The sequence below is a fragment of the Oncorhynchus tshawytscha genome, linkage group LG03 (assembly GCF_018296145.1).
Source record: "Oncorhynchus tshawytscha isolate Ot180627B linkage group LG03, Otsh_v2.0, whole genome shotgun sequence".
NCBI classification, from domain to species: domain Eukaryota; kingdom Metazoa; phylum Chordata; class Actinopteri; order Salmoniformes; family Salmonidae; genus Oncorhynchus; species Oncorhynchus tshawytscha.
In genome coordinates this window covers 72,867,470-72,890,813 of record NC_056431.1, presented here as the reverse complement: position 1 = coordinate 72,890,813, position 23,344 = coordinate 72,867,470, and the positions used below count along the sequence as shown (strand labels likewise).

The 23,344-nt window shown below is 42.6% G+C and overlaps 1 protein-coding gene across 6 annotated transcripts in view; it reads right to left on the bottom strand.

Moving 5' to 3' along the window:
* Window positions 1–23,344, bottom strand: part of LOC112243139 (E3 ubiquitin-protein ligase Midline-1) — a 76,447-nt gene that overhangs the window by 6,577 nt on the left and 46,526 nt on the right. For 3 of the 6 annotated variants that reach the window (XM_042319984.1, XM_042319983.1, XM_042319985.1), the window contains exons 2-5: window positions 19,185–19,906; window positions 17,379–17,444; window positions 3,482–3,577; window positions 1,768–1,875 (exon numbers count right to left, since the gene is read on the bottom strand). In XM_042319984.1, the coding sequence (XP_042175918.1) occupies window positions 1,768–1,875; window positions 3,482–3,577; window positions 17,379–17,444; window positions 19,185–19,850 (936 nt within the window). In that variant the 5' untranslated portion in view covers window positions 19,851–19,906. Of the gene's footprint in view, window positions 1–1,767; window positions 1,876–3,481; window positions 3,578–17,378; window positions 17,445–19,184; window positions 19,907–22,651; window positions 22,963–23,344 lie in introns of those variants that run through there. The other 3 variants (XM_042319982.1, XM_042319987.1, XM_042319986.1) reach the window with 3 other exon arrangements.

The window sequence follows — 23,344 nt, the reverse complement described above, 5'->3', positions numbered from 1 at the left end:
AGAGGGAGAGAGCAGAGAGCAGAGAGGGGAGAGCAGATGAGAGAGCAGGGGAGAGAGCAGGGGAGAGAGCAGAGGAGAGAGCAGAGGAGAGAGCAGAGGAGAGAACAGAGGAGAGATCAGGGAAAAGAGAGGAGAGAGCAGAAAGGAGAGAGCAGGAAGGAGAGAGCAGAGAGGAGAGAGCAAAGAGGAGAGAGCAGAGAGGAGAGAGCAAAGAGGAGAGAACAGGGAAAAGAGTGGGGAGAGCAGAAAGGAGAGAGCAGGAAGGAGAGAGCAGAGAGGAGAGAGCAGAGGAGAGAGCAGAGAGGAGAGAGTAAAGAGGAGAGAGCAGAGAGGGGAGAACAGAGAGCAGGGAGCAGAGAGCAGAGAGCAGCCTCCTGACTTTGAAACGAGGCACGGGGCGAGGAAGGAAGCAGTGTTCCTCAGAGGGGCCAGATCACAGGAAACAGGTCTGATGTGGCTCTGACACTGAACATGGTACAGCATGCCAGCGGCATCCCCCCCCCCAGAGCACTCTCTAATGACACTTAATGGGGGGAAAGGAAGGGAAACCACTCAAGGAGCAGAGTGGATTTGTTTCAGATGCATAAATACTGTGCAATGTCTCCTCCATTACTACCAGTGAGCTGGGATACTACAGAATACAATACTGTATAGTACACACAAAACAAAGCTCCTCTAGTTAGAGCAGTCACATAGCGATGACCTGACAACACTGATTTTCATCAAATAGGAATTCCAGAGTAAATTATGTTTGTCATACATTCCATTAAAGAAGCAAGCAGACTCTTGCTTATGTTTGCCTCTTGTGGTACACTGCAGTGGCACTGGGGCTCCCGAGTGGCGCAGCGGTCTGAGGCACTGCATCTCACTGCTAGAGGGCGTCACTACAGACCCTGGTTCCATTCCAGGCTGTATCACAACCGACTGTGATTGGGAGTCCCATAGGGCGGCGAGCAATTGGCCCAGCGTCGTCCGGGTTAGGGTTGGGACGGGGTAGGTAGTCCATTGTAAATTGTTCTTAACTGATTTGACTCATTAAATAAAAGGCTAAGTAAAAGGGTAAATAAAATAACACAGTCAGTGAAAGCTGTCCATGTCTAGCAGAGACGGACGGCACGGTAACAACATTCCTCCTCAGCCTTTACAGAGGGTTAGTAACCAAAAGGTTGCTGGATCGAATCCCCCAAGCTGATAAGGTAAAAATCTGTCCTTCTGCAGTTAACCCAAGACGTGGATGTCGGTTAAGGCATCAGTCACAACAAGGTGGAATCAGAACGTTGCCATCAATCACAACAAGGTGGAATCAGAACATTGCCATCAATCACAACAAGGTGGAATCAGAACGTTGCCATCAATCACAACAAGGTGGAATCAGAACATTGCCATCAATCACAACAAGGTGGAATCAGAACATTGCCATCAATCACAACAAGGTGGAATCAGAACATTGCCATCAATCACAACAAGGTGGAATCAGAACGTTGCCATCAATCACAACAAGGTGGAATCAGAACGTTGCCATCAATCACAACAAGGTGGAATCAGAACGTTGCCATCAATCACAACAAGGTGGAATCAGAACGTTGCCATCCGTCACAACAAGGTGGAATCAGAACGTTGCCTTGTGACTGATTACCTTGACACTGTAATGTAGTGAGGTGTTTTTGCCATAAGGGCTGCAATGTCTACTTGCAAGTTTTGACCTGTAGCTGTTGTTGATAGTTGCAAACGTCTACAGGGGAGGAAGAGGGCAGTATGGAGTATTACCTTGCCCTCGTTTATCTTGGTGGCTATGATCTGTCTTCTCTGCTGTACCACGTCCATCAGGAGGTCACACTCTTCCAGGAGCTTGTTCTCTTGTCTGGATGCATTCCCCTTGGAAACAGATCAGAACAGGGATATCAATCTAATACGTTATGTTTGGCATTGACAGGATAAAACATAGCATTTTACAGACATTTGTATTTTTTAAAAATGTATTTGTATTTTTTTTAATATAACCTTTATTTAACTAGGCAAGTCAGTTAAGAACAAATTCTTATTTGCAATGACGGCCTATCCTGGCCTAACCCGGGCGACGCTGGGCCAATTGTGCTCCGCCCTATGGGACTCCCAGTCACTGCCGGTTGTGATACAGACAGGAATTGTTGTAGCCCTTTCCTGCAGTCAAATTACCACAATGCACTCTGGTGGCTTCATGGGTAGAATGTCATGAAACCTTTTTTTTTTCTCCCATAAAATCTGGTGTTTCTATGTCAAATGTTTTTTTCTTATTTTAGAAGTATTCTGTGATGTATATAAAGTGTAATATTGGGATACAAACTCAACATGTAAAACATTTCAACTCTATATCTGACATGGTACAGGTCTCTTCTTTTCTGAAGTCCATAACCAGGTGTGTGAGATGTTGACTTTTGTTTCAAAGTAGATTTGTTTAAGACTACCAAGAAACACCTTGGGTGACCCTGAGTTAGGCCACAGGAGTACAATTTATAAGATAATTCTCATAGACTGTAACAAAGCCCCCCCGGCTCATATATAACCTGAGGCAGTAGGCTATCTAGTATTTCCCAGGATAGATCTACACAGCCATAGAGATCCTATTAAATGACATTTCTAGTATGTCATTCTATGTACAAACCGCTGTCACCATACACAGGGTAGCATAGTGCCACAGGTGAGAGTCAGCTGAGCCTAGTCATTGCAACAATTGTTTTTGCTTTCCCACATACAGCCAGAGCTGCTGCTGGCCCACGCTCTCCTACATCTCTCTCCTACATCTCTCTCTCCTACATCTCTCTCTCCTACATCTCTCTCTCCTACATCTCTCTCTCCTTCATCTCTCTCCTCTCTCTCTCCTACATCTCTCTCTCCTACATCTCTCCCTCCTACATCTCTCTCCTACATCTTTCTCCTACATCTCTCTCCTACATCTCTCAACTACATCTCTCTCCTACATCTCTCTCTCCTACATCTCTCTCTCCTACATCTCTCTCCTACATCTCTCTCCTACATCTCTCAACTACATCTCTCTCCTACATCTCTCTCCTTCATCTCTCTCCTACATCTCTCTCCTAAATCTCTCTCCTAAATCTCTCTCCTTCATCTCTCTCCTACATCTCTCTCCTACATCTCTCTCCTAAATCTCTCTCCTTCATCTCTCTCCTACATCTCTCTCCTACATCTCTTTCCTACACCCCAAAGATTTTTTGAGCAAAATATTTTTTTTAACCAAAGATGTTTTCAACCAAAGATTTTTTAACCGAAAACTTTTTTAAACCCCAAAGATTTTGTAAACCAAATATTTTTCTATCTACTGTATGTCAGCAACCACTGTAAAATGTGTCTTATCTGACACCTAATATTTGCAATACAAGTAAGAAATCAGAAAAGCTTAACCTGTCAAACAATAGAAATGCCACTGAAACTGAGAGCTGTATCAAATAGCCTAATATGGAAACAGATAAACAACCTTACTTACCTCCACATGTTGGCAGATCTGGATCAACTTGCCCATCAGAGTTTCCAACTCATTGTTCCTCTTAATCAGATTGCTGAGGTTGGAGTCCAAGGTTTGCTGTGGGGGAAAAAAAGAATAGAACAAATATGAACAACAGAAAGAGTCTGTAGCTGAAAATAATCCTCTAGCAAAATGTCACCGTTTAACTAAATGTGGAAAGAAGGGGAGGAAAAATCATAATCACAATCATGGCTGTGCACTGGAAAAGGACGATACACTAACAGACAGTCCCTTCATAGGGTCTGGTTGTGTCCCATTTGGTGTGTCTGTCAGTCAGTCAGTCATTCAGTCAGTCAGTCAGTCAGTCATTCAGTCAGTCAGTCAGTCAGTCAGTCAGTCAGTCAGTCAGTCAGTCAGTCAGTCAGTCAGTCAGTCTGTCTGTCTGTCTGTCTGTCTGTCTGTCTGTCTGTCTGTCTGTCAGTCTGTCAGTCATTCAGTCAGTCAGTCAGTCAGTCAGTCAGTCAGTCAGTCAGTCAGTCAGTCTGTCTGTCTGTCAGTCAGTCTGTCTGTCAGTCAGTCAGTCAGTCAGTCAATCAGTCAGTCAGTCAGTCTGTCAGTCTGTCTGTCAGTCAGTCTGTCTGTCAGTCTGTCAGACAGACAGACTGAATGAATGAATGAATGAATGACTGTCAGTCAGTCATTCAGTCAGTCAGTCAGTCAGTCAGTCAGTCTGTCTGTCAGTCTGTCAGTCATTCATTCATTCATTCATTCAGTCAGTCAGTCAGTCAGTCAGTCAGTCAGTCAGTCATTCATTCAGTCAGTCAGTCTGTCAGTCTGTCTGTCTGTCTGTCAGTCTGTCTGTCTGTCAGTCATTCATTCAGTCAGTCAGTCAGTCAGTCAGTCAGTCAGTCAGTCAGTCAGTCAGTCAGTCAGTCACCTCTGAGCTAGCCCCAGTGCCAGAGCTCCCATCATCCAGCCTGCTCACTGAGCTGCCAAAGCTGAGAGGGACAAGCAGAGCGTTTGCCAGAGATGTATCTTAGGGCTCAATTATTTCTTGGTATTTTATTACAGATCCCCATTAGCGGCTGCCAAGCCAGCATCTACTGTTCCTGGGGTCCAGAAGAAGATTTAGGCAATTACATACAAAACATAACAGAGACATTATTACACCACGACTCTACCACTATATATCTACAATACAATACATTATTACACCACTACTCTACCACTATATATCTACAATACATTATTACACCACTATATATCTACAATACAATACATTATTACACCACTATATATCTACAATACATTATTACACCACTATATATCTACAATACAATACATTATTACACCACTATATATCTACAATACAACACATTATTACACCATGACTCTCCCACTATATATCTACAATACAATACATTATTACACCACGACTCTACCACTATATATCTACAATACAATACATTATTACACCACGACTCTACCACTATATATCTACAATACAATACATTATTACACCACTATATATCTACAATACATTATTACACCACTATATATCTACAATACAATACATTATTACACCACGACTCTACCACTATATATCTACAATACATTATTACACCACTACTCTACCACTATATATCTACAATACATTATTACACCACTACTCTACCACTATATATCTACAATACAACACATTATTACACCACGACTCTACCACTATATATCTACAATCCACACATTATTACACCACTACATATCTACAATACAACATATTATTACACCACTACTCTACCACTACATATCTACAATGCATTATTACACCACTACTCTACCACTATATATCTACAATACAACACATTATTACACCACTACTCTACCACTATATATCTACAATACAACACATTATTACACCACTACTCTACCACTATATATCTACAACACAAAATACACAATGCAGCAATATAGCAATTTTACAATGTACGTGTGTGTAGTTTGTGTGTGTTAGGAGATGTGTCCATGTGTGTGGTGTGCCTTTGTGTGTAAATTAAATTCTTAACACTGAAGACCTGCTCTACAGCACGATATACATTTAAATGCAATGTTCCGACGTTAGTGGAGACTGCATGTTCCGGCCCAATCGGTAATGATCTTTCAATTTCAAGCGTAGTATAGCGGTGAACATTGGCGATATGTATTTTATCGAGCTCCAGGCAACTAAACCATTCATGCATTAATCACCCAATGGTGACTCAGATCCAACTCTCTCAAAACGTGACTAATTATGGCATTGCTGCATGGTACATCCATGGCTATAGTCTATAGAAGCGGTTCCCAACCTTTCACTGTATGTTCAGGCACCCCTCATTCACCGTCAAACGTTGTTGAGGTCCACCATTATAAAACTGTTATTTAAATAACAATATTTAAATAACAATGAAATGACATTTTCATTAAAACGTTATTTTGATAAGTCAAATTCATACATTTACATTTTTACACCAGAAAATCTGGTTGTTAGTTATTTTGGTCTTTAATTATTTTTGCACAGTTGCTATGCAAAAAGACTGGTCACCCATTCTAAACAAAATGGTTGCTATGCAGGCTGGATAACTTTCTTGTAGCTAGCTATCTCGCTAGCCTAACTCAAGCCACGTCAAACATTGAACCTGGAATGACAGTAGACTAGCTGCATTTCCATTTTTTCATGTTTTTTTATTTATAGCATTTTTGCTATTGGCATTTACTTGGATATGTCCATGATAATGCTTGATTTCGACTGGCTCAGGAAAAGTGGTCTCGTCTGGGCACCGTTCACTATATGTATGGTACTACAGAGATCGACATTCAAGAGTGAAACATTGTTTCCGAGGTTGGACAGGCAGACCCGTGAGGCTTATATTAAACCCCCACTGTACCAAACTAAAAGCTAGGCTTATATTAAACCCCCACTGTACCAAACTTAAAACTAGGCTTATATTAAACCCCCACTGTACCAAAATAAGCTAGGCTTATATTAAACCCCCACTGTACCAAACTAAGCTAGGCTTATATTAAACCCCCACTGTACCAAACCTAAAGCTAGGCTGGAAGCAAAGGGAATTAATGTGCGAATTGAGATAAATACAAGAGATGATACTGACAGCAACATGAACATGATATTCCGTTGGAGGTGCATAGATCATTTTCAGATGGAACTTTTTATTTTATTTTTTATTTTATATATATTTTTTAATATTATTATTTTTATTTTTAGCAGGCATAAGTGTGTCTGTGATGGACATTACAGAGCAGCTTGGAACACTGCTCATCCAATCAGTATCCAGGATCCAAACAACCAGTTATTAATGCTCCCAATTGTTATTATTTTTTGAAGAAAACAAATCTTAAAGGCCCAATGATGCTGTTTTTATATCAATTTCAAATAGTTTCTGGGTAACATTTAAGTACCTTACTGTAATAGATTTCCATAAAAAAAATGTTTTTTAACGATTTACATGTTAGCTTTCTTACATGGCACATATTGCACTTTTACTTTCTTCTCCAACACTTTGTTTTTGCATTATTTAAACCAAATTGAACACGTTTCATTATTTATTTGAGGCTAAATTGATTTTATTGATGTATTATATTAAGTTAAAATAAGTGTTCATTCAGTATTGTTGTAATTGTCATTATTACAAATACATTTTTTGGGGGTCCTCCAATAATCAGTATCGGTATCGGCGTTGAAAAATCATAATCAGTCCAGCTCTAGTTTGAATTTGAATATTGAAACAATGTTACAAATGTGAAACAATGTTACAAATGTGAAACAATGTTACAAATGTGAAACAATGTTACAAATACTAAATGTTAGTCTAAAATAAATGTAAGATAATGTCTGGATGCTTTTGGAACAGAGTAAAAATGCATTTTAACATCATCAATTTAGCCGGTGGTAACTTTTGGAATAGACACTGGCTGGAATTCAGTTTTAACCAATCAGCATTCAGGATTAGACCCACCTGTTGTATTAAACCACATATCACAGTCATAGCAAGTACATTTTATGTTGTATGATTGTCTTGCACAACAATTTAGTATTAACAGCTAGTTATATCTTTGCTCCAAGGATGACTTGGTGTTTCCACAAGGGGTGGCAGGGTAGCCTAGTGGTTAGAGCGTTGGACTTGTAACTGGAAGGTTGCAAGTTCAAATCCCTGAGCTGACAAGGTACAAATCTGTCGTTCTGCCCCTGAACAGGCAGTTAACCCACTGTTCATAGGCTGTCATTGAAAATAAGAATTTGTTCTTAACTGACTTGCCTAGTAAAATAATTTTTTAAAAAGGGTTATGCAGTGAGGCATGAGGAGAATACAAGGACATTGGTTTGATGTCTGAAAGGGTTATTCGTTTATGGTTATATAATCCTGGATGGACTTAATATTGGGATTACGCTCCAGAAGAATTGTTCCATGTATGGGTCTATTGATAGCATCATGGGCTTACTTCCCTGAATGGACTGTTAATGCCAGAACACTTTGCTCAACAAAACAAAGAATTTAAATCAACTGCTTGTTCAAATCCTTAGGCCTATATGTTGAAGTAATTTTTCCCCTTGGTTTTATCATATTAAGTACAAGCCCTTCGTGTTGCAACGGCATAAAGTAATTGTGACACGTACAGTGCATTCGGAAAGTATTCAGACCCCTTCCCTTTTTCCACATTTTGTTACTTTACAGCCTTATTCTAAAATTGATGAAATAAAAACAATTCCTCATCAATATACACACACAATACCACATAATGACATCACAATACCACATAATGACATCACAATACCACATAATGACATCACAATACCACATAATGACATCACAATACCACATAATGACATCACAATACCACATAATGACATCACAATACCACATAATGACATCACAATACCACATAATGACAAAGTGAAAACAGGCTTTAGAAAAAAAAATACAGAAATACCTTATTTGGAACAGTAGAACAGTAGTGGAGAGGGTAGCAAGTTTTAAGTTCCTCGGCATACACATCACAGACAAACTGAATTGGTCCACTCACACAGACAGCATCGTGAAGAAGGCGCAACAGCGCCTCTTCAACCTCAGGAGGCTGAAGAAATTCGGCTTGTCACCAAAAGCACTCACAAACTTCTACAGATGCACAATCGAGAGCATCCTGGCGGGCTGCATCACTGCCTGGTAAGGCAACTGCTCCGCCCACAACCGTAAGGCTCTCCAGAGGGTAGTGAGGTCTGCACAACGCATCACCGGGGGCAAACTACCTGCCCTCCAGGACACCTACACCACCCGATGTTACAGGAAGGCCATAAAGATGATCAAGGACAACAACCACCCGAGCCACTGCCTGTTCACCCCGCTATCATCCAGAAGGCGAGGTCAATACAGGTGCATCAAAGCTGGGACCGAGAGACTGAAAAACTGTTTCTATCTCAAGGCCATCAGACTGTTAAGCAGCCACCACTAACATTGAGTGGCTGCTGCCAACACACTGACACTGACACTGACTCAACTCCAGCCACTTTAATAATGGGAATTGATGAGAAATGATGTAAAATATATCACTAGCCACTTTAAACAATGCTACCTAATATAATGTTACATACCCTACATTATTCATCTCATATGCATACTTATATACTGTACTCTAGATCATCTACTGCATCCTTATGTAATACATGTATCACTAGCCACTTTAACTATGCCACTTTGTTTACATTCTCATCTCATATGTATATACTGTACTCGATACCATCTACTGTATCTTGCCTATGCTGCTCTGTATCATCACTCATTCATATATCTTTATGTACATATTCTTTATCCCCTTACACTGTGTAAAAGACAGTAGTTTTGGAATTGTTAGTTAGATTACTTGTTGGTTATTACTGCATTGTCGGAACTAGAAGCACAAGCATTTCGCTACACTCGCATTAACATCTGCTAACCATGTGTATGTGACAAATAAAATTGGATTTGATTTTGATTTATTTACATAAATATTGAGACCCTTTGCTATGAGACTCGAAATTGACCTCAGACGCATTCCTATTTCCATTGATCATCCTTGAGATGTTTCTACAACTTGATTAGAGTCCACCTGTTGTAAATTCAATTGATTGGACATGTTTTAGAAATGCACACTACCTTTCTATATAAGGTCCCACAGTTGACAGTGCATGTCAGAGCAAAAATCAAGCCATGAGGTCGAAGGAATTGTCAGTAGAGCTCTGAGACAGGATTGTATCGAGGCACAAATCTGGAGAATTGTACCAAAATATTTCTGCAGCGTTGAAGGTCCCCAAGAACACAGTGGCCTCCGTCATTCTTAAATGGAAGAAGTTTGGAACCACCATGACTCTTCCTAAAGCTGGCCGTCCGGCCAATCTGGTCAATCAGGGTAGAAGGGCCTTGGTCTGGGAGATGGGAGAACCTTCCAGAAGGACAACCATCTGAAGCACTCCACCAATCTGGCCTTTATAGTAGATTGGCCAGACGGAAGCCACTCCTCAGTAAAAGGCACATGACAGCCCACTTGGAGTTTGCCAAAAGGCACCTAAAGGACTCTCAGACCATGAGAAAATACATTCTCTGGTCTGGTGAAACCAAGACTGAACTCTTTGGCCTGAATGACAAGCGTCACATCTAAAGGAAACCTGGCACCATCCCTACGGTGAAGCATGGTGGTGGCAGCATCATGCTGTGGGGATGTTTTTCAGCGGCAGGAACTGGGAGTCTAGTCATAATCAAGGGAAAGATGAACAGAGCGATGAACCTGCTCCAGAGCGCTTAAGATCTCAGACTGGGGCGACCTTCCAACAGGACAATGACCCTAAGCACACAGCCAAGACAACGCAGGAGTGGCTTCGGGACAAGTCTCTAAATGTCCTTGAGTGGCCCATCCAGAGCCCGGACATGTACCTGATCGAACATCTCTGGAGAGACCTGGAAATAGCTATGTAGCGACGCTCCCCATCCAACCTTACAGACGTTGAAAGGATCTGCAGAGAGGAATGGGAGAAACTCCACAAATACAGGTGTGTCAAGCTTATAGCGTCATACCCAAGAAGACTCAAGGCTGTAATCGCTGACAAAGGTGCCTCAACAAAGTACTGAGTAAAGGGTCTGAATACTTATGTAAATGTAATATTTCAGTTTTTTATTGTTTGTACATTTGTACACATTTCTAAAAACCTCGTTTTTGCTTTTTCATTATGGGATATTGTGTTTAGATTGATGAGGAAAAAAATATATTTAATCCATTTTAGAATATGGTTGTAACGTAATAAAATGTGGAAAAAGTCAAGGGGTCTGAATGCTTTCCGAATACACTGTACAGTACAGTATGATGAAAAAAATGGAAGAATTTAGTAAACAGAGAACTTTGGAGAACTGAACGTCTCTGTGAAGTCACTGTTTAGCTAAAGTTGGGAAGCTCTCTCAGGTCGGCCTTTTCACATTGCCATTTCATTAGGCTCTGTGCGTCAGCGTGCACACAAATAGCCTTTTTGTTATTTATTTTTATTAAACTGCTCTCACCAAAATTATTTATTCATTTCCAAGCAGAGGTGATGAAAGCAATTATAATAGCTTTGTGCTGCCTGCCGTGGATGGATGGATGGAAGGTGCCTGGAGATCCATAGAGCCCTGGCTGGAGAACAGCTGATGCAGCCGCACAGAAACAACCAATAACTCCATGATAAACGCTGCAATGCAGTTCATTAAGTTTAAATGGACTCATTATGATCATTTAATCGGCTGAAAAATACATTTATTTTATACAGCAGTATGTCTAGTAGTATGTTTGCACGTCAAGTTGTATAATGCACTTTAAATAATTGACTTGGTGAAGAAAACGGAATGTGATGACATAAGGAGTCATAAAGGGAATAGTTATGGTTGGTTAATACTGTTGCCAGGTCAAAATAACATTGCTTTTCTGTAAAAAGGGTATCTACCCATCTAGCCTGTCTCTCTTCCATAAACGTTTGACAGTTAGGGTGGCATGCCAGTTGGCATTTCAACTCCCAACAGGAGATAAAGCATCCACTTCCTCTCAGAGATGATTTTGTCCAGTGCCATTCATTTGAAAGTGTTTGGATCCCTGAAGAACCTCCCTGCCCAACACTGAAAGACAGACGGCAGGCCCAGACTATATAACCCGCTCTGCCAAGAACCTCCCTGTCCAACACTGAAAGACAGACGGCAGGCCCCAGAACCTCCCTGTCCAACACTGAAAGACAGACGACAGGCCCAGGCCCAGAACCTCCCTGTCCAACACTGAAAGACAGACAGCAGGCCCAGACTATATAACCCACTCTGCCAAGAACCTCCCTGTCTACACTGAAAGACAGACCGCAGGCCCAGACTATATAACCCACTCGGCCAAGAACCTCCCTGTCCAACACTGAAAGACAGACCGCAGGCCCAGACTATATAACCCGCTCTACCAAGAACCTCCCTGTCCAACACTGAAAGACAGACCGCAGGCCCAGACTATATAACCCGCTTGGCCAAGAACCTCCCTGTCCAACACTGAAAGACAGACGACAGGCCCAGACTATATAACCCGCTCTGCCAAGAACCTCCCTGTCCAACACTGAAAGACAGACCGCAGGCCCAGACTATATAACCCGCTTGGCCAAGAACCTCCCTGTCCAACACTGAAAGACAGACAGCAGGCCCAGACTATATAACCCACTCTGCCAAGAACCTCCCTGTCCAACACTGAAAGACAGACCGCAGGCCCAGACTATATAACCCACTCTGCCAAGAACCTCCCTGTCCAACACTGAAAGACAGACAGCAGGCCCAGACTATATAACCCACTCTGCCAAGAACCTCCCTGTCCAACACTGAAAGACAGACGACAGGCCCAGACTATATAACCCGCTCTGCCAAGAACCTCCCTGTCCAACACTGAAAGACAGACCGCAGGCCCAGACTATATAACCCGCTCTGCCAAGAACCTCCCTGTCCAACACTGAAAGACAGACCGCAGGCCCAGACTATATAACCCGCTCTGCCAAGAACCTCCCTGTCCAACACTGAAAGACAGACCGCAGGCCCAGACTATATAACCCGCTTGGCCAAGAACCTCCCTGTCCAACACTGAAAGACAGACAGCAGGCCCAGACTATATAACCCACTCTGCCAAGAACCTCCCTGTCCAACACTGAAAGACAGACCGCAGGCCCAGACTATATAACCCACTCTGCCAAGAACCTCCCTGTCCAACACTGAAAGACAGACAGCAGGCCCAGACTATATAACCCACTCTGCCAAGAACCTCCCTGTCCAACACTGAAAGACAGACCGCAGGCCCAGACTATATAACCCGCTCTGCCAAGAACCTCCCTGTCCAACACTGAAAGACAGACCGCAGGCCCAGACTATATAACCCGCTCTGCCAAGAACCTCCCTGTCCAACACTGAAAGACAGACCGCAGGCCCAGACTATATAACCCGCTCTGCCAAGAACCTCCCTGTCCAACACTGAAAGACAGACGGCAGGCCCCAGAACCTCCCTGTCCAACACTGAAAGACAGACGACAGGCCCAGACTATATAACCCGCTCTGGCCAAGAACCTCCCTGTCCAACACTGAAAGACAGACAGCAGGCCCAGACTATATAACCCACTCTGCCAAGAAGTCTAACCCACTGAAAGACAGACCGCAGGCCCAGACTATATAACCCACTCTGCCAAGAACCTCCCTGTCCAACACTGAAAGACAGACCGCAGGCCCAGACTATATAACCCGCTCTGCCAAGAACCTCCCTGTCCAACACTGAAAGACAGAAGGCCCAGACTATATAACCCGCTTGGCCAAGAACCTCCCTGTCCAACACTGAAAGACAGACGACAGGCCCAGACTATATAACCCGCTCTGCCAAGAACCTCCCTGTCCAACACTGAAAGACAGACCGCAGGCCCAGACTATATAACCCGCTCCTGGCCAAGAACCTCCCTGTCCAACACGAAAGACAGACAGCAGGCCCAGACTATATAACCCAACTCAGACCCAAGAACCTCCCTGTCCAACACTGAAAGACAGACAGCACCCGCTCTGCCAAGGCCCAGACTATATAACCCGCTCTGCCAAGAACCTCCCTGTCCAACACTGAAAGACAGACCGCAGGCCCAGACTATATAACCCGCTCTGCCAAGAACCTCCCTGTCCAACACTGAAGGCCCAGACTATATAACCCGCTCTGCCAAGAACCTCCCTGTCCAACACTGAAAGACAGACCGACAGGCCCAGACTATATAACCCGCTCTGCCAAGAACCTCCCTGCCCAACACTGAAAGACAGACAGACAGCAGGCCCAGACTATATAACCCCGCTCTGCCAAGAACCTCCCTGTCCAACACTGAAAGACAGACCGCAGGCCCAGACTATATAACCCACTCTGCCAAGAACCTCCCTGTCCAACACTGAAAGACAGACAGCAGGCCCAGACTATATAACCCACTCTGCCAAGAACCTCCCTGTCCAACACTGAAAGACAGACCGCAGGCCCAGACTATATAACCCGCTCTGCCAAGAACCTCCCTGTCCAACACTGAAAGACAGACCGCAGGCCCAGACTATATAACCCGCTCTGCCAAGAACCTCCCTGTCCAACACTGAAAGACAGACCGCAGGCCCAGACTATATAACCCACTCGGCCAACTCCATTTCTCTGTTACTTCCTTCAGCCTTTTGAGGGTTGATGCACTGTAATCGTTGTCACTGGCAAGTCATATAAATTGTGAATTTCATTGTTTTGCATGTGAATGTAAGGTGTGACACTCTTTCTGAGAAATGCTCTCTTTTGTCATATATTTACAGAGTTCTGCTTTGTTTCTTACATCTGTAAATAGTGGACTGCTGTTATCATATGCCAGGCTTTCATCTGCCTTTTTACAATCAGGACAGTCAGTACTAACACTGTCCTGATATCAGGTGGTAAAATGACAGAAAAGTTGTCAGAACAGTTTCGAAACACAGACATTGACCTGACCGGTCAGGTTTTTGTCAGGAAGGAAGAGAGACTGAGCAAGCCATAACCAAAGGTATGGGACCAAAAGCATTCCTCATCCAGAGGAAGCAGCTATTCCTTCCTCTCATCATGTCTGAATTGATTTAGGAAAATAGAAATCCATCGCAGGGAACTGTCCAAACAAGAGAGAGCATTTCAATGTACTATAGTTCAGGCACACAGTTGTATAATTTATCATTATAGTATAGAGGAAATTAACTTGAAAAATATATCATGAAGATGAAAACATGTCAGATGAATGTGAGGAAACAATGTAGAACCTTTGGAACTTGAACCATAACACAATGTTCCTTTTAACTCTAGAACCAATAATGATCCTTTTAACTCTAGAACTAATATTCATAATTTAACTTGAAACAATAATGAACATTTTAACTCTAGAACCAATAATGATCCTTCTTACTCTAGAACCAATAATTATGCGTCTAACTCAAGAACCAATAATTATCATTCTGACACTAGAACCAATAATTATCCTTCTAACTCTAGAACCAATAATGATCCTTCTAACTCTAGAACCAATAATGATCCTTCTAACTCTAGAACCAATAATGATCCTTCTTACTCTAGAACCAATAATTATCCTTCTAACTCTAGAACCAATAATGATCCTTCTAACTCTAGAACCAATAATGATCCTTCTAACTCTAGAACCAATAATGATCCTTCTAACTCTAGAACCAATAATGATCCTTCTAACTCAAGAACCAATAATGATCCTTCTAACTCTAGAACCAATAATTATCCTTCTAAATCAAGAACCAATAATGATCCTTCTAACTCTAGAACCAATAATTATCATTCTGACACTAGAACCCATAATGATCCTTCTAACTCTAGAACCAATAATGATCCTTCTAACTCTAGAACCAATAATGATCCTTCTAACTCAAGAACCAATAATGATCCTTCTAACTCTAGAACCAATAATGATCCTTCTAACTAGAACCAATAATGATCCTCCTAACTCTAGAACAAATAATGATCCTTCTAACTCTAGAACCAATAATGATCCTTCTAACTCTAGAACCAGCACCATCGAGAGCATCCTGACTGGTTGCTTCACTTCTTGGTATGACAACTGCTCGGCCTCCGACCGCAAGGCACTATAGAGGGTAGTACATAACTGGGACCAAGCTTCCTGCCATCCAGATCCTCTATTTCAGGAGGTGTCAGAGGAAGGCCCTAAGAATGGTCAAAAACTCCAGCCACCCAAGTCAGAGAGTGTTATCTCTGGTACAGCACGGCAAGCGGTACTGGAGCGCCAAGTCTAGGTCCAAAAGGCTTCATAACAGCTTCTACCCCCCCCCAAAAAAAACAAAAAACGTATCTAGTTTTTTACTTACCACTTATTTGTATTTATTTTCTTAACTTCTTAAAGCATTGTTGGATAAGGGCTTGTGACAAATACAATACAATTTGATTTGATTTGATCCTTCAAACTCTAGAATCATTAAAATTAGAAATATTTTTACCCCCTCCCCTCTCTTTCTCACTTTTCTTTTGCCTAACATAAGAAATTTCAGACATGTACAGGTGTCTAAATACTTCTGTTACGTCTATGATTTACGTCCCCTCTACATTAGCCAGTTCCTTCTGGGTTGTAAATGAATAGGGCTAGGATGTGGCTTCGCAGTGGGTAACATCGGCATACTCTAGTCCAGCTTGTCAAGACTGCAATTCAGAAGTGCAATTCATTTACCAACGCTACCTTTTTGCAGTGAGGTCTATGGCTGCATCTCCACATAAATTAAATATCTTTGTCTTTTCATAAAGTCTCTGTTAACATTATTTATTTAGGTTATTTTGTACTTTGGCTGTTGTATATTTTATACGCTTAAATTCAAAAAGGTGAAGCAGGGTGACTAGTCATTTATGTAAAAGATAAAGCCTCTTAAAAAAATATATATTTTTAAAAATCAAGACAATAGCCCCATGTGAAAGATGCATGAGGGAGCACAAAGGAAAATGTTGCAACCACAAAAATGAATCCTTGTAGACTAAAACAAACAACCCCTAAAACATGGTCCTTCTAGTGCTATAGACTGACTCAGGGACACAGTATGACAATACCTTGGCACAGAGGTCAGTGGGGAATGACAAACAGACAGAGAGTAATCCCACACAAGACAAGGGTATTGACAGCGGGATAAAGAGTAATGAGCACCAGTTCTGGGTTTGTTGGTTAGTTCTGACATTTACTGTCATGCTCAGAATAACTTCATTCATTTGTATCTGAAGAATGAAAGAGTTGACATGGCCACGGACGTTGTAATCAGATATAATGTAGGATTTGTCCTGAAAAAAAACGTGACCAACTAGTAGGTAGAGTATCTTACAACTGGCAAGAAATGTCAGAAATGCAGAGCTCAAGTTTGACCACAACTACAGTAAGTCTGCCACTTTTCCTTTAACCTATTTAACTAAGCAAGTCAGTTAAGAACAAATTCATATTTTACAATCTCCCTGGGGGGTTATGTAAAACCTGATGGTAAACTATGTTCCAGAGTACATATATTATCTTTATAATGTATATATACTGTATGGCATTACTCGTTACGCAAAAAAGCAGATATCACATAGAGGTTGTGAAGCCACCCATAGTGGTGGTCTATATTCTACGGGTCAGGTTTACAGAGCATTTGCACCTGTGCAAAATATTCTCCTGTTATTTTCAGAGGGGAATAAAAGAGTCCAACATGTATTTTATTTTATTTTACCTTGATATAACTTATTGGTATTATTTCGTCTGCAGGTTTTATTCCCCGTTGAAAATAACAGCTGTTAACTCTTAGTAGACCTGTCCCTGAATATGGAGTTGGATTAATACTGTAGATACCGTAGATATCTCCTGGTCTGCTTCCTCCTGTTCGCTCCTCTCACTGAGATAGCAGTCTGGAGTTCTCTGCACAATGACAGCATGATCAAACAAAGGAAACACTGGTTACCGCTGATGCTCTGACCTCGATCGCCATAGTGTTGCAATCTAAGATTACCGCATCTCAGTTTCACTGGGATTCTGGGACCAAGCTTGGCATTCTCTTTGTTTTTGGTGAAAGGTCAAGCAAAAAAAGTAGTCCGTGTGTACTATGTAATGCAAAATCCCTGTTGGTGACTCATGCATAAATAGTGTAACATTTGTATTTATTTGAGGTCTTTTCAAAGTCATGCAATGGTATCCATGTGGTCCCTAGAAAGCCTTCATCTAGACACGTTATTACATTATTACACTGACTTCTCCTTTACTAAAGGCATTGACTAAACACTGCCTCCTTCAAATAAAACATCAATTGGCTATCAATCAACTGTAAAAAAAAAACAACAACAAAAAAAACGATAATAGATATTGCTATTGTAAATTTCAAAAAAAGAAAAAAAAGAATTTACTGATAAAATACATGTGGTTCAACAGAATCTATAGGGGTTAAGGTCTACTGACATCACATCCCTATTTGCCGTGTCTCTTGATAGAGCTTGTCAGATGTGAGGGTATATTTCCATGTGAAAGGCTAACTATAATACACAGCCGCATGGTTCTGCCTGGTAATAAAGCCTTAATCGCTCCCATGAGGTTTCTGGAGCCATGATCGAGTCCCATGGCGCGTAGGCGAAATGCTAGCCCACAAAGCCCAAACGTCAATGCTTTTGACAGGAGCTCATTCAAGTCTTAAGTGCAAGGAATGCGTGGCCACCTTTTTGTGTGTGTTCCAGCTAAGAGCCTCTCGTGATACCATATTAATATGGACACATGGCGGGAAAGAGGTTAGTTGAACTTAACCTGAAACCCTTGGAAGCAATCTTTATTTATTGGTTGTGATTTCGTGTCAAAATGTTATATTTAAGCCGCTAAAAGAAAGTGTCATGGTGTGTGATCACTCCTTGTTCCCAAAGCTCTTTGCTCTTTCAAATATTAACAGACCTCATATGAGTTTACTGTAGCTGCATTAGTGGGGAAGTCTGACTGAATGTGGAATTCCATTTGCCATGTTTCTAATACTGTAAGCTTTGTGTTGACGTTTCGTAAGCCAAGAGGGCCAGTAGATACAGTATAACACATAGCGTATAGCTGTGTGTTTACCTGATTGTATAGTTCTCTTGTGCAACACTGTTTCCAACCACAATAACTCCTGATTTACCCATGAGTCTGAGGAAACATTCCTCGTTGGTTAGCAGAGGATATTAATAGGAGACTTATTTTATTGAAATATTGGATCCTACTTCAATTTTAAATCTTAAAATGCCCTTGTGAATTGTGTAACAACAGGTTTTTTTCACGCTGCAGTATGTCACATGGGTTTTTAGGATGAGGCAACACTTGGAAAACAACACAATTAGCAATCACTTTATTTATTTGCATCTCTGAAAATGTGTGTGGTGAATCTCAACAAAACTAAAAAAGAATAGTCAGATATTGAATCTGACGTGTCAGGTATTTCAGGCACAATATTGTTTATTTAATATACCCAAATGTTTTTACTTGATTTGAATCAAATATGATTTTTAATCTCACCATTTATTCCACTCAGTGGACACAAATTATTGCACATAGTGAGCTTTTCACAGTCAATCATTAACTTCCCATACTCCCCAGATATTCCTGAAGGTGTGTACAGTATAGCATAGTACAGCACAGAGCATCTCTTACCTTGAGTTTCTCATAGCGGTCGCTGAGGGCGGCTACTTGGTGGTCCCGATGCCGACCGACCAGTTTGCACAAGGCACAGATCAACTGTTCATCTGTGACACAGTACATGTTCACCTTCTCGTCCTCGTGCTCCAGACACATGAGTCCCCTGATGTGGCAGTCAGGCATGGGCTCGATCAGACGGTGGCTGGTAAAGGGCTTCTTATTGGGGTGGGTGGCCTTCAGGCATTCGTCACAGTAGGACACCTCACAGGTGACACAGGTCTTGACGGCGTCCTGGGGAGGGTCTTGCTCACAGAACTGACACTGCACCCTCTCGCTGGGGGAGGTCATGGCCGTGCCGTCCGGGGCGACCCGCTCACGGCGAGTCTCGCTGGGGGAGTTGGGCCCGCTCACGGAAGCCTTCTGGAAGCGGTCGATGATGTTCTGCAAAGTGACGTTACGCTTCAGTCCCTCTAGGCCCCTCTGGTTGAGGGTGATGGCATAGCGACAGGTTGGGCACTGGAAGGCGCTGATGGACTGCACAGGCTCGTTGGGGCTGCAGTGGGAGATCAGGATGCGGTGGGCACAGTTGAAACACAGGCTGTGAGCGCAGGGCAAGAGCAAGGGGTCTTCGAAGAGCTCCAGACAGATTGGGCAGGTCAGCTCCGACTCCAGTGTTTCCATCTTCACACGCAACAAAGCGATGTCGTCAGCGAAATCCAGGGAAGCTGATCAGCTATCTGTAGGGATGACATGGACTTCATCATTAGAGAATGGGAGAATGGGAGAGATAGAGAGAGAGAAAGAGAGAGAAGCAAGGGGTTCAAAAGGGTTAAACAGTAGGGGGTTGTCAACTTTCCCAGAATAGAAATTAATGAGTAGTCTGACCACATTCCTAATCTAAAGAAAACTGGAGATTACTTGGTGTGGTAGAAGAATAAATAGCAGGTATTGGATAACACATCTCTGGTATCTTCATCAGGGGGTATTGCATGAAATGCAGACACTTCTAAATTGAGTTTCAGTGTATTCTAAACCCCTTACAGAAATATAAATTAAAGCTGAATCGAAATGAAACTGGTTTGGTAAGAAGTAAAGAAATCCATCTTGAGTTCTCTAGAACTAATTCCTACATATTTTTTAGGGAGGCACATCTGACCGTATTTCCTGCGATGCAACAGCCAAACGAAGAAGACCGAAATTGGGAAAAACAAACAAACGCTGCATATTTTATAAGAGCTTTGAGTTGTTTTGATGATATAACTCTGGAAACACCATAAATGAGTCATTTTCGTCAAGTGGCCCTTGTCTATGGAGAGGCTTGGCTAGGCTAGCTAGCCCAGGGCAGTGAAGCCAGACAGATCACTGAAGCAGAAGTCCCTGCCTGTTCACGGCTGGAACTCCTTACTGTGACTGGCCTGACGGACACAGAGCCTTTGTTCCAGGCCAGTCAGACACCCCAGCTGCGAGTGGATACGCTGTGCCCGTCGCGTCTCCCTGTGTGAACTCTACCTCCACTCATTATGTGTGAAAGAAGGCAAAAGCTCATTATCAGGCCAGCCGGGCACAAGTGGTCTTTGAAGTTGAGGACACAGAAACTCGCAGAGCTAAGGACGGGTTTGTTCCCTTCCCCTATTCTTGTTCAAATCCACCGAGACACTCAGTTAACCTACTGGAAGATACAACTGTTACGCTCGTCTCACATGTCTGTGATGTAGACAATATGAATTCATCTGTGGGGCTTTGTTGTGCTACTGTTGGTGCTTTGTCCCAGACATGGAGTTTGTTTCAACAGAAACCTTCTCTCTGTTATCCAAGTTGATGAGCCAAGTCAAGCTAAGGAGGGTAGAATTAGCGTGTCCAATGTTCAAACGTGACGTCAGTACGAAGAAAACATACGGTATAGGTTACTGTATAGCAGTTGCCAGAAATACACTCAAATATTATTATGGTTTATGGTTTCCTCCACAAAAAATAGAGTCTATTCTTAATGCAATGTTAAATGATCCATTTTAAAATGCACAGTGCACACAATATAACATGTTGACTGTTTGTACACTGAAGTAAATTAATCTGGTGAAATGGAAGTTATACCATTTCAACAGTAAGATTACTTACAAAGTAGATTAGTGCTCATGTCTACTAAGAATAGTAGCAGAATTAGAAGTGTCTACTTAATCCACACAAGATCACTGTCCTGAAATGTCTGTCTGTCATCCTTTTTTAAAAATCTTATTTTATTTAACCTTTATTTAACCAGGCAAGTGTTGAGAAGAAATTGTTATTTACAATGACTGCCTACCCCCGGCCAAACCCGGAAGACGCTGGGCAGATTGTGCACCGCCCTATGGGACTCCCAATCACGGCCAGTTGTGATACAGCCTGGAATGGAACCAGGGTCTGTAGTGACGCCTCCGCTGTGCCACTTATAGTGTGGGTAAGTATTCCACAAAACAAACACAACTCGACTGACAAGTACACTCTTAGAAAGAAAAGGTGCTACAGTATATCTAGAACAAAATACACAAAAATATTCAGATAAAAAGGGTTCTGTGCCCGCATAGGAGAACCCTTTGAAGAACCCCTCTTGGTTCCAGATAAAAACCCTTTTGGGTTCCATGTGGAACCCTTTCCACAGAGGGTTCTACATGGAACCCAAAACAGTTCTACCTGGAATCAAAAAGGGTTCTACTGTGGGGACAGCCTCAGAACCCTTTCCACAGAGGGTTCTACATGGAACCCAAAACAGTTCTACCTGGAATCAAAAAGGGTTCTACTGTGGGGACAGCCTCAGAACCCTTTCCACAGAGGGTTCTACATGGAACCCAAAACAGTTCTACCTGGAATCAAAAAGGGTTCTACTGTGGGGACAGCCTCAGAACCCTTTCCACAGAGGGTTCTACTGTGGGGACAGCCTCAGAACCCTTTCCACAGAGGGTTCTACTGTGGGGACAGCCTCAGAACCCTTTCCACAGAGGGTTCTACTGTGGGGACAGCCTCAGAACCCTTTCCACAGAGGATTCTACTGTGGGGACAGCCTCAGAACCCTTTCCACAGAGGGTTCTACTGTGGGGACAGCCTCAGAACCCTTTTCAAACCCTTTTTTCTAAGAGTGTACGTCTGAATATTTTTGTATATTTCCTCAAAACAAATTACAATACAACAGTAGCATGCAAATAAACTTCCACCCGTGAGTGAACATCCCCGGCAAATGATTAAGTCTCCGTTCAGTGAAGACAAATAACAGTTCATAAATATTGAAAAAGAATCAAAAGAGCTTTTGCGTGAAGTGCAAATACTGTACATAAAGACAAAATGTCCCTGCCAATGATGTCATCATACAATCTTACAAAAGCCCGAGATACACTGAACCCCTGTCAAAGTACACTGTGGCAGAAAGCCAGAGGAGAGTGATTCACATCAACTACACCTTTACTCCACTCCCTTTGAAAGTTTTCCATTCACACGCAGTTTACTTTACCCACCGGTGGATTTCGTTCCGCTTTGCACTGCAGAGACATTTCGGTTGAGGGGAAAACTTCTGACCAAAATCATGAAAACATATTAAAGGACATCAAAGGAACCCCCCCCCCCCGCGTAACGAGGAGGTGGTCGGTATGCAGTACCAGATGACAAAAGTCTTCGTAAGGCAGTAATCCTGCTGTACCGGAGCACGGCTGTTACTAACCAGGAACCAGAGACAGAGAGCAAAAGATAACCAGCACAACAGGAAGACCTTCCCCACAACTCCAGGACAGACAGCTCCACCTACAGTAGGAGAGCTGGCCAGCAATCACTGGAAATACAGGCAGAGAGAGAGAGAGAGAGAGAGAGAGAGAGAGAGAGAGAGACAGCGAGACAGAGGGGCAGAGAGAGAGAGAGGGGCAGAGAGAGAAAGAGAGAGAGAGAGAGGCAGGACATAAGCAGAGATGGAGTTCTCCAGAACCCCAGGGGTAGACCTAGTCAGTGTAACTCTGGCCCTCACACAGGACAGGCAGGTCAGTGTCCTCTGATCCCTGCCTTCTGAGCTGTAAACTAAAGAGGAGACAGAGAGGAGAGAGTCAGGATCAGTTTCCTTCTGTGAGCGTCTCCTCTGCCTCTCTAGCGGCACAATGCTGCCCTGTGTGGTGGAACTGTTCTTAGCTCTGTCACCAGGGATTAAAAACAGAGAAAGGCTG